At 32.1% G+C, this 14,434-nt stretch overlaps 1 protein-coding gene across 2 annotated transcripts in view; it reads right to left on the reverse strand.

The window, feature by feature from the left end:
* Window positions 1-373: 373 nt before the first annotated feature.
* Window positions 374-14,434, reverse strand: part of LOC146528061 (uncharacterized) — a 46,912-nt gene continuing 32,851 nt past the window's right edge. Inside the window, exons 6-9 of one of the 2 annotated variants that reach the window (XM_085204818.1) lie at window positions 6,363-6,432; window positions 5,957-6,031; window positions 5,227-5,606; window positions 374-4,732 (exon numbers count right to left, since the gene is read on the reverse strand). In XM_085204818.1, the coding sequence (XP_085060944.1) occupies window positions 4,560-4,732; window positions 5,227-5,606; window positions 5,957-6,031; window positions 6,363-6,432 (698 nt within the window). In that variant the 3' untranslated portion in view covers window positions 374-4,559. Of the gene's footprint in view, window positions 4,733-5,226; window positions 5,607-5,956; window positions 6,032-6,362; window positions 6,436-14,434 lie in introns of both variants that reach the window. The other variant, XM_085204817.1, reaches the window with a different exon arrangement.

Below are 14,434 nucleotides of genomic sequence, written 5' to 3' on the forward strand. Positions count from 1 at the left end.
TGTCAGTTTTAAAGTCAACCAACTCTTTAAAATAACATAAAACCTTTTCTAAGCTGTACCGTACTTTTACATTTTCTTCTTTTTATATTTATATTTTGAGATCTTCGCTCTGGTGTGGGGGCAAAGCCAGATATTGAATTCCGTCACTCAACACGCATTGCCTCCAGAATTCGGCAGAAAATGGGGAACGTACAGTCTTAATATTATGTTTCCTCTGCCTATTATTATTACAATTATTTAATTATAAACATTTTACTACATCTCTTTCTAACCAACCCGCTAGGGATAGGTACACCGTGAAGCTAACTTAAGTTTCTTTAAGCCATGTTACTATATAGGAGCGTAGTGTTTTCGAGATAAAAAAAAATCATAATAAATAAAAATAATAATCATTTATTATAATAAAATATACATATATAATAGGAATCAATACATTCAAGCTTATAAACAAACATACAAACAAATAAATGTACATAACAGAAACACTAAATCCATATATTTTGATCTTTTTCATTAAAATTAGCACCATTTATAAAAAAAAATATTTAAAGTAACAATATGCTTAGTACTTGTAATTTACAATAAAATCGTATTTTAATTAGTAATGATTTATATAAACAACTAAATTCATCTATATTATAACCAAATAAGAGATTTTTTAAAATGGGGGCTATTTTAAGCAACCAACAGAGTGTGACGTTAGTATTAGTAATATATTGGCAATTTAATTTTTTCTTATCATTTTCTTATATTTAATGGTAGCATAATAATCATAATTAATATTTTTTTAAAAATAAAATTGAAAATAATGTGTATATTCACACGAATAAAATATATGACATATATATATAGAAACATAACATACTGACCATATACTTACTAAATACAAAATAAAAAAACGCTATAAAATATAATTACAGCATAAAAATATAACTATTTATAAATTGTATATATATATAACATTTAAATCTTAAACTATTTTTTTTACTGGCCGGCAAAATGCTGGTATACGTTATCATATTATAATTAAAATATTTATAATATAGAAATAACCTCTGTTTAGGTAACAGATAATGAATACATAATAGTTTGCAATTTGAGTCATTCATAGACAAGTTAAAAGATAATTTCAAAAATATATCTAATAAATATTTAATAATGTTTTACGAAAGACTCGATTGATACAATTTATTATCGAGAAACTGAAATTTTATAAAAAAAAATTGTTTTCTATACGTCAATGACAAAAAAATAATTATCATATAAAAAATAATAAAGATATAAATTCTAGTTTTTTATTTACTGGCCGGCAAAATGCTGGTATTTTCTAAAACCTAAAGTAAATTATTATCTAAAAACTACAATATAAACTAAACTTATTGCAAAGTGCGTATTTGAGCAATATATAGGCTTTTCTATTTTATAAAAATACAAATTATATAATAAAAAATATAATTATAAATTCGTTCACGTATTTTTCACATGTAGCAGGAAACACATAATGATTCAAGTGTTAAGACACTCCGTTCTCTGCTGTTGTATTCCATTTAGAGAGATTACATATTAGACGGAATAGCCCATATCGTCTAAGATAATTGTAAAAGTGAGAGACTGTTAGCAATTTTACACTCTCACCGACGATATTATTAATTTAAAACAAATTAATAACATAGATAAAAAAAATGGACAGAAAGAGACGCTATTTTTAACGTTTAAATATTTGAGATCAAATGTTACAGAACGAAAGGAATATCCAATTCGAGATCATCTTTTCAATTTTATTGCAATTTCTTAATAATAAAATATAATAGTTTAAATAATTTCAATAATAAAAAATACTGGCCCCTCTTAACCCTTTGATAATTTTACTTTGCTAAACTTAAATATACAACCGTAAACTTACAAGTAAACTTAGAATTGAGATTTAAAAAATAATAATACAAAAAAAAATATTTGATGAGAATGATAATGACAACAGATTACTTTCACGGTGTATTATTGCCTTTGATTGAATAGTAATAGCTACATAATACTTTTTTTAAATTTTAAAACTCAAGTTAAGTTTTTTTTTCGATATATTTATTTTAAATTCAATCTAAGTTTTAAATTAAAAAAAATAAGTGACTTAAAAAAATAAACTATATCAAATATATCAACTATTTAAGTACTTTATATATAAACTTTAGAAACATAACAATAATTATATTTTTTAATATTATATTAACTTAGTAACTCATTTACTAGGCCTTGGACACTTATAATAAATAAAAAAAAACAAAAAATGTTTTCTTTTTTATTATACATTCTTAATCTAATTATTAATAATATAGTAATGCAAAATAAAATTTTATAAAGACGTTTTTTATTTGCCATTTTCCTAATAATCAATGCTTGATGTAAAAAACAGACAGCATTATTTATTTTATGAATTTCTGTTTGATATTTCGTGCTAAATTTTGGATGTTTTCGAATTTGAATACTTATACTGGCCCAGTTTTAGATTGGATATATAAATTGACCCATTTCTAATGCCAACACAAAGTTTCCATCCTTTTATATTGCTAACTAAAATTAAATTATTGTCATTTTTTTAAATAAAAAATACTTTATATTATATACTACATCTGTCTCTGTAATTATAAAATTCTTTAATTGTAATATAGTAACTTCCAATAATTTATTTACGGTATACTACCGGAGTTTTTAATTATTTTTCACAATTTTTTAAATTAAATTTAAGTATAAAAATAGTATTTTTAATAGTATAAATATAATTTTAATTTTAAACCTAATATTGCCACAATAGCCCTGTTTTTGTGGAACTTTTTGAGCATAGCTTATTTTTAAAGATTTAAACAAGATAAAACAAAACTCCGTCTTAAAGAGAGAGCGATAGAAATACAAGTATATAATAATTTTATAAGAATTGGTTGAATAGAGACAGTTCAATTAAATTATTTCATTAGAATATGAAAATTGGATAGCTATTTATAAGCTAAAAAAAAGATAATTTGTAGCACTTTTAAAGTCCACACGAAGAATAGAAACATATTATATAATGTCTGAATATTTGAACAAAACGGGATTGGAACCTGCGCCTCTTGTTTGCTGGCCACATGCTCTGATTTTTACTTAATACTGGTTACAACGTTATTTATGTGTTTAGCAAAGCAAATAGCAATAGCAATAGCAAAATTCGGCTACATAAAGGTTATTGCTGAGAAAAATCATAATTATATCATCAAATATTTTTAATATTAATAAAATGTTATTCTATTAATAAGATAGAATTGAAGAAGAAGTGTAAAATTCCGCTACCGTCAATTTTTTATAATTTATTACTAACACAATTATTTAAGCAATTCTTACAATATATTATTTAACATGTATAATATATAATGTGTATTTGCATTTTTTTTTTCTATTATAATCAAAAATATAACATAAATTATAAAAAAAAATATTCGTCATCTTGCTTTATCTTGTTTAAATTGTCAACTTACCTTAAATTGCGACTTTAAGTCTATATCTACATCTAAAAATTATATTTAAAAATAAATGTATACTCTATACTGGCCATTAAGTGTGGTAATGTCACAAAATGATTCTTATAATATTATTTACAAAAATAATATTATGAAGAATTGTTGACTATTAATAATAATCGTGAATACTTACAATATATTCAGTGCTCTTTTAAAGCCATAATCATGTCGGCTGGATTTTTTATATGTTGCTAAATAAAAAAATATAAAAAAAAAATATTTTTTAGGTTAAAATAAATATATATATATATATTGACTTTTAGTCACTTACTGGCAATACTAAACATTTATATTTCGAAATGAAAAAAAAAATGTAATGAAGTCTTAAAAATTTAGTGGTAAAATAAACAAAATAAACTGACTTTTAGTCAGTTGCCGGCACTTCTCAAAAGTACATGTCCGTTTGTCTTTTACATTTAGAAGTAAGGCACTATATTAGTTTATCAAAGAAACATGAAAAATATATTTTAGAACACGGTTCTAATAATCTTCGAATTAAAAAATCGAACAAAGTCAGCAAATAAATTAAATAAAAAACACTACAGATAATAGAAAGTGCCATTGTAATAGCCGGGATCGAACCTAAACTTTGAATCTTGTCTTAATACTTACTTCTCCATTTCATTTGTATAAAAGAATTATTTAAACTTTGATTTTTAAAACAATAATTACCTCCTATTAAGTCAAAACTAAAAAGGCCCCCTGGATATTGGGGGCCTCGATACATTTCGAATAAAATAAATAAAAAATATCGTTATAACTTCTGATAAATAATATTTCGTTTTCAAAATAATTTTCGTTATTATTATCTTAATGTTGTCGTATGTATAGACCGAGGTGGTCAGATCGAGCAAAGGCCCTCCTTCGGAAAGGCAAACTATAGCCTATGTGTTTACGTGTATGTCGAGTTAGTACATCAGATAGGGGGGAAACATATTTCAATATTTTTACATATATTATATTACATAGAGTTCAAATAATTATATTTTTTATTAATTTAGTAATAGTTTTGTCCTAATGTCGTCGCATATGCAGACCGAGGTGGTCAGATCTGGCAAAGGCCCTCCTACAAAGAGGGCATGCGAAGGGCCTGTGGCCTGTATGTTTGCGTGTGTGTCGGGTTAGTTCATCTGATCTAGCGAACCTCCATCCACAACCCGCCCAGCCACAACTGTAAGGCTTTTCCCCTGAAAAACAGAAAACTTTTATATAATATAATCAGCTTTACGCATTTTTTCACCATGGCAGGGAGAATCTAGTGTCAAGTTTCCGTCCTCCGTTTTCAATATACTAGGTAAATGGTAGACAGATATATAAAATAATTGTAAATGACCTACTCTATGACCTGTACCAATTTATCGCAGTAGTATACTGTACCAGTAGCTTCAGTAGAAGATATTATTGTGTTATTGCAAAAACAGTACTGATCACTTCAAAAGACAAATTGAATTTAGATGATTCTTTTGCTTCACGCTGTATCCTACAGCAAGGTATGTAGAGGGAATCTGGTATTGAGATCGTAGAGCGGCGGTGTCGTACTGAACAATGCGCGATGGTAGTAGGTTCAATTCCTACACGAGGGAATGCATTGTTTTGAATTTCTCGCACTAGTTACAAGACAAAATCACCACCCAATCTTCAAAATACTGCACTTTGAAGGTAAAAATATATTTATACATACCAGTATGAGTACGTTTATGTGCCTTCAAATGAGAACTTTTCGTATAAACTTTGTGACATCCGGCGACGTCGCATTTATGGAGTCTCCTTCGACTTTCGTTGACATATTCATTATCTGTCACTGTCACTTTATCTTTTTTATTATCTGTATCAAAACTATCGTTTACTGTTTCTTTTTTATCTATGGTTATTTTTTTCTGAGCTAATTGTGTAAGAGAATCTGTTAAGGCATTATGTAAGGCTGTATTGAGAAAGAAATTTTTAAGGTGCATTTCCGGCGGTGGTTTAATTTGGGCGGGAATCGTAAATGGCAGAGGCGGGAAAAGATTTGACATTTCGATGGCCGTTTGCGGAGACTGTTGTAGAGTTGGTTGTTTCGTTCTGTAGATACAATAAATTTATGTATTTTAAAAAATGGCAATGAACTTCTATTAATAAATTGACTGAACTCCATCATTTTTAATTCTTTTTTTTATCAGCTCTCCCACCCACTAACCTAGTGTTGAAACACTCCGTTTCCATTAAGATGCTTTCGTTCCCCACTTTCTGGAGACATGGAATTCTGGAGACATTGTGTGTTGAGTGGCGGAACTCAACACCGCGCTATGCCGTTACCAGAGCGAGGAAATGAAAATATTAAATATTTTATATTTCCTCGAGTTGAGATCGAACACACAAACTGTCGTGATGGTTTTTCCTATTATTATTTTTAAAAATACTAGAAAACCTACCTGGCAATATTCTTTATTTTTCTAGCACTTCGAAGGTCGGGACCTATCTTTATTCTTGGAAGCTCATGACTCGGGCTGAAATATTTAAAATAAAAAAAATATATTAAATATCTACATAATATTAAATAAGCTTTAAAGCACATTGTATTATTGATTTTTAATTAATGTTAATATTACACAGCACGTGTAACATTCAACGGAATTAAATTAATTATTTACATATACTGTAAGGCGACGGTTGTGGGTTGAGTCCCCCACTCGAGGGAATTAATTATTAATTTCATTTCTTCGTTCTGGCACCAAGGCAAACCACCGGCATTAAGTTCCGTCACTCAACACGTAATGTCTCTAAATCAAAATATTAACACTATCAGATATACAATTAACGTTAGTACTATTAACTTACTTGAAATGTAGCTGTGATGACGTTGATTCCTCTATTTTGATCACTTTCGATGATGTTGGGTGGTTGTAACCTGCTGAAGAAATAAATAAGTATAAGTAAATATATAGATGCAGTAGGAGGCTGTCGCAGTGGCATGGCGTCTGGGCTACGTTGGCATCACAAATATTTTTTCTTCAGCAGAACTCAACATAGTTAATGTTTGAGGCCAGTCGTGGCGCAGATGTACCAGTGTGTGACCTTATAGTCACGACACGACAGGTTACGGGTTCGAATCCCGTTTGAGGAAAATTAATATTTAATATTTTTTTTATTTTTCACTTCTTCGCTCTGGTAACGAGGCAAAGAACGACGTTAAGTTCCAACGGAACAAGTGGAACGGAAGTCTTAACGTGGACGGAGTGCCTTAACACCAGGTACCCAAATTCGTGCTGTGCTTTTATTGTCAGAGCGAGGAAACAAAAACAATTACTTAGTACGAGTGGGAGTCGAACCCACAAACGTCACTTACCACTGCGCCACGACGACCCCACTGTGCAGTACTATCTGCCATATTTAATAGTTTCATTAAACAAAATGGCGTGTAAAATATTAGCGTGTCTAACATGGATCATTTAAAATATTTGTATATTCTATTCCACATTTAGCTATCGCGTGTTGTTGTAATGAAACCGATTATTTGATATATTCGTGATTTAATTAATAGGGAGGTTAATTAGCCGCTTTGGCTGGCTTGGAACATTGTAAAGTTGAAGAGTTTGTTTGTTGGTACGCGCTAATCTCAGGAACTACTCGTTCGAATTAAAATATTCTTTTTATTTTACATAGTCTACTCTTCAATATAATCAAAATACGATACCGAATATCGAAATTCACGAGAATTTTGTATTATTGTGTATAATAGATGACACGTTCTCCCTTAGTTATTATTATTTGAATTCGCGGGAAAAGCCGCAGGTTTAAGATAGTTTTATATAGTTGTACTTGTGATTTGATTGTATGTGGCGCTGTTGAGGGTTCGGGGGGATATATTTAATTAATTATTTTTATTTCCCGGCTCAGACAAAACGCGTTGAGTTGCCCCACTCAAAATGACAATCTATCCAATACGGAGGGAAAGTGAAGAACAGAAATGAACGGAGTGTCTTAACACTAGCTTCCCTAGTTTATACCACTAAAAGTGAAGATACAACGCGAAGCTAATTTCAATATAACAATACAATGCTAACTATACCTATTGCATGAAATTTAATTATTAAATATTTCGTGACTATCAAGGCACGAGCCCTAATCATTTTAAAGTAGATATTTCTAACTAAAAATATATATTCGCGTGTTGTCAATAATTACTATTAAATCACTATGATGCTTCTAAAGGAATAATTATAATTTGTCCACGTGTAAAGGATTTCATTTAAAAAATCTATTAAAGTCATTGTGACCTTATTTAGAACCTTCTGAGCACGCGATGGTCCTGGGTTCGATGAATGAAGCGCTAAAAAATTAATTTTTCAGCATGCTATTTTCCATATAAGGAAGTCATAAGGAAATTTCTATGACTTTTTTACTCTTTATAGTGCACGCCATGGTCGTCGTTTCGATATTTACTGAGGAAAGTCATACTAAATATTTTCAATTCCCAAAGAGCAGTGAGGGGCTGAGTTCTGCTACCTAAAATAGGCGGCAAGTGTACTTAATATTTTTAAAGTAGGGAAGACCGGGGCTGGTGCTAACAAAATTTGTAATATGGTTTATATTATTGAGGTTAACATTTAATATGGAATGTAGTCGTTTGTTAAAGATAGTAACGTTTACCTACTTTAAAATTTAAATTCCTAGTAAGGCAAAAGGGAAAATACATTTCTCTTTTCTCTTTCCGAACCGATAAGATTTCTCTCTTAACGCTCAAACTCTCCAAAATTGGACGGAAAGTGAGGAGAGTCTAGAGTATCCCGTTAAAAAAATCGTAACCACAGGGGCCGAGCACAAGGAACAAGTATTTAATAGAAAAAATCTATTTCACGCTGTATCCTGCACACATCAGGGTAGCCAGAGGGAACCTAGAGTTAAGATACTCCGTTGCCCACTTTCCACGGAAATCTGGAGGCATTGCGTGTTGAGTGGAGATCGAAATAGGTACAAGTTATTAATGGTAACGTAATGTAGCTCCGCACACAACTGGACTACCAGCCTTAAGATATTCATCTGAGATGTCACCTGTATATAACTTTACAGCCTCCGTATCTCACATCTTTAGATCTCAGATGTATTTATGATCTGCATAGTAAGTGTGATTTAGCAATTGCTTTTGGTTCGAGTATCGTTATCATTTTAATACGTAATCATTAGTAATTGTTAACTATAATAAAAGAAAAACTAAGAAAATAGAAGAACATATTAAAAGCATTTAAAATATAAAAATGGAATTTTTATTCCGTTCTCGTAGGAATGTCGAGAAATCCTTTATCAGTACTACCCTACACTCCTACATAGATTTAAAAAAAGGTTAAAAAAGAAGGCTTAATTTCTATTTTCCAAGTCCAGTAGTTCCGTCTGTGCGGGTTCGACATTTATTAACAACAAAAAACAAACATAATATATAGGAATATGCATATAGATTATTTACCTACTATATTTTAACATTATGTTTTTTTTATAGTTGACTCATCTTTAGCATTTAGCAGGGTAGGCGGAGCGAATCTATTGTTAAGACACTATTTTTCCACTTTCTGCCTATTTTATGAACACCGTTGGGTGGAACTCAACGCCGCACCATCTCTCACTAGAGCAGAGAAAAGACATCATTCCATTATTGGAAATCGAACCAACAACCATTGCGTTTACACTGAACAGACGCTGTTCCCACTGCACCATGGTTGCCTCATTATACTCAAATTCACATAAATCCATCAATACATTACAACGCTCGATAAAACGATACTATGCCATAGATAACGGATACAGTGGCTGTAAGCGATAATGCGCGAGTTATGAGCAACGAAGCTTCCGAGATAAGCATCTCTATGTAGCAACGCTGTATATATCTATATAACTACTTTTGTTGAAGCCAGTCGTGGCGCGAGGCACAAGTGTGTGAATGAAACACGATTGGTTGTAGGTTCGATCTCCATTCGAGGAAATTAAGTATTAATTCGGCCGAAAATGGGGAACAGAGTAACTTAATACTAGGTGTCCTCAGTCTACCTTGCTGTGTGCAGAATACAATATGAAGATAGAAAAATAAACTATGTCCTAACCCGTGACTCCGCCCCCGTTGGTCAAATGAATATAAGGAAATTTCTCTAAAAATGGACAAACAACATTTTTCAATTCAAAAATCACATACCACATAAAAAATAAGCATAGGTTGCTAAAGCCACTATTAAATATAAAAAATATATTTATCCAAGTTCCGGTCAGTTGCAGGTAAGTTCCTATTCGGAAAAAAAGGTGTTTTTATAGCAGAGTTGAGACATTCTTCTTTAGAGACACATTACGTATCCGATGGCGGAACTTAACGCCGCACATTATTTGAACAATCGATCTATTCAAATAAATCCGTTTGAAATCAAGTAAGATAGCCATCTTTAAACAGAATGTCGACTTATCGTAAGCTATAATATATGAAGCTATAAATGTTATAGCTTTCTCACCATATAGCCTACTAGAAGCAATTTGTGTACTTTAGAATTTACCTTCACTTATGAAAGTACCTCTACTTTCATCCGTCGTGGCCCAGCATCCAATTGTAAAAGCGACAGTTATGGGTTCGATTCCCACTCAGAGGAATGAGTTATTTTCATTTCTTCTCGTTTTGATAACAAGACAAAGCCCAATGTATAGTTCCGGCTAATAACAAATGTCACGCAAATTAGGCAGTAGCTAAAAAAATAAATAGGCAAAACATGGAAAGCAGAGAACTCTCACACTTAAACGTGAAAATTATTAAAATCAAAGACATTGCTCTATTCACTATAGTATAATGGAGTTGCTATACTTTCATATTCAACTTAATTTTATTATACTATAAACATTTACTACTCCTATTACGGAACGAAAACACAAAATACTAAAAGCTATAGAAATAATAATAAGATATTTAAGTTCCTTTATGTACTTATATAGAATATACGCAGTGGAAGTGATGCAGCGTCCCTTGATTGTTGTAGGTTCGATTTCTACTCGGGAGAATTCTGGGATGATGATGATGATGATGAGATCTCAGGTGGTAAATTATTTCACATTCAAAAAATGAAGATTGTGACATCTTGATAATAAAATTATTTGGCTTTGACCTTATAATCTAGGATCGAAGTTGCAAGCTATTATAACTTGTGTTCTATCGCCCGCTCTCGTATGATATCCCGCAGACAGCAGGGTAGGATTAGGGGGTAGATTTTATTATTAACATTTTATTTGAATTATTTTCATGTTCTGCTGTAGTAAGTGAACTTAAATAGTTGATTGAGGTCGGTCGTGGCACAGGGGCATAACTGTAAACGTAACTGGTTGTGGGTTCGATACCCACTCGAGGAAATTAAATATTTATTTAAATTTATATTTTTATTTCTTCGGCGGGAAATAGGGAACGCAGTGTCATAGCACTAGATTTCCTATGCCTATCTTGCTGTGTGCGAGATACAGCGTGAAGCTGATTTTATTTATGCTCTAGTCAGACAAAGCACGGCTTTGAGCTCAATCACTCATGAGGTAGTCTCTAAAGCGGACTAAAAGTGAAAAGCGAGCGAAGAAGTGTATTAACTAGAGGTTATATCTGGTTATCTTGCTATATGTAGGCTAAAATGCTTCACGCTATTCTCTCGCTCGCTATTCACCTTCTATAAAAGGGTAGATAGAGGGAACCGTGTGTTAAGATACTGCGCTCCTTACGCAACGCTTAATTTTCAGACATTACGTGTTGAGAGACGAAACTTAACGCCGCGTTTTGTCTTGTCAATAAGACGAGAAAATTAATATTCGTTTCCCCATTCCAGTGGGTTAAGAAGAAAGACTTATTTAAATTTTACCTTGGTGGCATCGATCTGTTTACTTTGCAAACATTTACGGTCGTGACAACTCGTAAGTCTATTCTATATATGCGGCCAATATTTGTATAAACATATACATATATATATATATATATATATACAAATATTTTTATGTATACACAAATATTTGTTTAGCTTTCCTTAAGAGAAGCCGTTGTGTTGCCGGACTACTTTACACTATGTGATAAGTGTTACAATTGCGCTATATAATACGAGAGTGAAGAGTGATATGTCATTTATGTTGTTTTTATTGCTATAGTACATATACACCCGCAACCCTGATTGCGTGTTGAGTGGTGTTGAGTTCTGCCACTCAACATCTAATATCTCAAAAATTGAGCTGAAAGTGGGGAACAAAATATCTTAACACTAGGTTCCCACTGTTCACTCTAGGTACTAAATTCGCATTACACCGTAAAGCTATACAGATAGATATAAAACTGGCTTTTGTATTCCATGAAGCTTTTAAAGGAAATTAGCAAGCTTTTATTATATCGAGATTCTATTGACACACAAATTCTATAAAAAAGATTTTTTTTTAACAAATATATTTATTTTTTTCTTTCTATCTAGTGATAGAATAAAGTTTATAATATATTTAGTTAGATTTATCGAATTTCAAAATTATTTTTACATTGGAAGTACATAGATGTACCTCACTGCATCTGTTGTCAGAGTTATATGGGCACTTAGAATGTGTCACGTGTCATACATAATGTTTATTTATTTGCCTTTTACCACGGTGGCTAAGCCGCAGATATTATAAATATAGATAGAACAATTTGATATACACTTGTATAATTTGGATCAAAACTGATCTACAATAAATATCCAATACATACATACATATCAATACCAGTTAAACAACATGAATATTACTAATATCTTGAGTCAGCAATTTGGTCTATTGCTTACTACCATTGCTGTTCCAAAACAATTCCAAAGGCCAACGTGTTGGAACAAGAATTGAACATAACAATGAATTTTGGGCCAATACCTTGGCGTGGGCTATGGAAATTCCTTTCTAAATGGACTGTACTGGATGGACAAGTTGTATTACAATAGCTATTATAGTGCGTTATGATAAACTATCTAGTTAGTGTCTCAGTGCTGTTTATTTATAACTTAATCCTGACTTGGTTTTAGTGGTAGGATATAGAGCATAAGCGGTAGCGATTCTTCTTCTTAGCGTTACGCTGTAATCTGCATATAGCAAGGCATGCAGATATAACTAGTTAAGACACCTTTTTACCCCACCTTTTTAGATATTGAATGACGGAACTCAATTTTGCACTTTAGAGGCATGAATTGAAAATAATTCATTGGCTTAAGCGAATAAATATCACGCATTTCTCTTTAATGATAAAAGTTACTTACAAGCACTTTTCCTTTTCAGATGTTAGATTCAAAATATTACGTGTGAATGAAAAGACGATATAATCATGATTGTTTCTGCCATACTTTACTATTAATAATAAACAGACTAAAAAGCCATAAACAAAATAAAATCAAAATTTAAAAACGTTAATCGCCCCTCTCATCACCCAATCTCTACCTGAGCCGCAGTTTAAATAACACCTAACTTACAAATAATTACTGTCACCGATTATTTAGTTGTAAATAATATCAATGCGAATTTATTAAATGTTATTGTATAATCTTGTTTACCAGACGCTGTGGCGTAGGTTGAGCGGATTAGCTACTTGACCATTGACTATAGCAATGGAATCAAATTCTAGAAACATCAAACTAGAAAATAATAACAAATAAAAATAGGGCCTCCCCTATTTCCATGCCCTCCCATTATTTTCCCAGTCGTGACGAGGGGCATACTGTGTGACTGTAGACGCAGCAGGTTGTGAGTTTGATTCCAGCTGGAGGACATAACACATTTAATTTTTCATGGAACTCTTCTGTCACCAAGTGACTGTGTCACAGACGAAACTCTGTTAAAATTTGGCATGTAGGTAAATTAATGGATACCTATAGGGGAGCATTAAGAAAGGATTTCTCCATTTCACGTCTTCAAATGGTCAAGTAAACAAGGTAGCGGGTGACAACTAGTCTTGTTTATAATTCGTCAAGAAATATGTATACTTGTTAAAATCTAATGAAATTTTCACCTCTGACCTCTCAAAGCAACCGGCCATCTCACTCGAGTGCGCCACTAACTTCGTTTACATGTAGCCCAACCGTTGTACGGTGTAGTCAGGTTAGATATTATTAATAATATTAAATCCCGGGAAAATTATGAAACTGTATCCCGCATGTATCAATTTAGGCAGAAAAATATTTTCTTCTGCCGCTAGCTCTCTTCAGGCTATTGCGTTAGGATACTCTATTTATTTCACACGCACCGCACAAATCTTTGAAACGGGTTAGAGTGTACCAAGTCCTGCATCCCGCACACAGCAGGGTAGACTGAGGGAACCTAGGTTTAAGACATGGGGGGAAATGAGGAACAGACGTTCACCATTTTCCGCCAAATTCTGGAGATATAACGTAGTGAGAGGCGGTACTCAACGCAGCGCTTTGCCTCGACTTCAGAACGAAGAAATGAAAATACAAATATAAATAAATATTTCATTTCCTCCAGTGGGGATTGAACTCACAACCAGTCGAATGATATATCTATCACAAATTCCTCTTGTAGAAGAATACACAAAAAATACTATTAAAAAATATCGATATATCTTATAAAATCGATAAGAAAACCAAGATGACCAACACTACCAACACGCAACGGTAACCTCACGGGCGTGGTGTGACCCAGTGAGTATGAAGCTATAGGTAGGTACATATAAACATAGCCATATATTTTATATTACACCTAAGCCTATGCCAAGATAAGACAAAATGCCTGTATTTATAAAATCGAAAGGTCACTCACTCATCACGAAATCTCAGAAACGACATGTGCTAGGAACCTGAAATTTTGCACAGGAGTTACTTATAGGACGTAGGTGCTCGCTAAGACGGGAATTTGCAATATTCGATTTCTAAGGGGTAGTTTTTGGGGTTGAAAGT

This window comes from Heliconius melpomene, chromosome 20 (assembly GCF_056956725.1).
Source record: "Heliconius melpomene rosina isolate 202511_hmr_F chromosome 20, ASM5695672v1, whole genome shotgun sequence".
NCBI lineage: Eukaryota > Metazoa > Arthropoda > Insecta > Lepidoptera > Nymphalidae > Heliconius > Heliconius melpomene.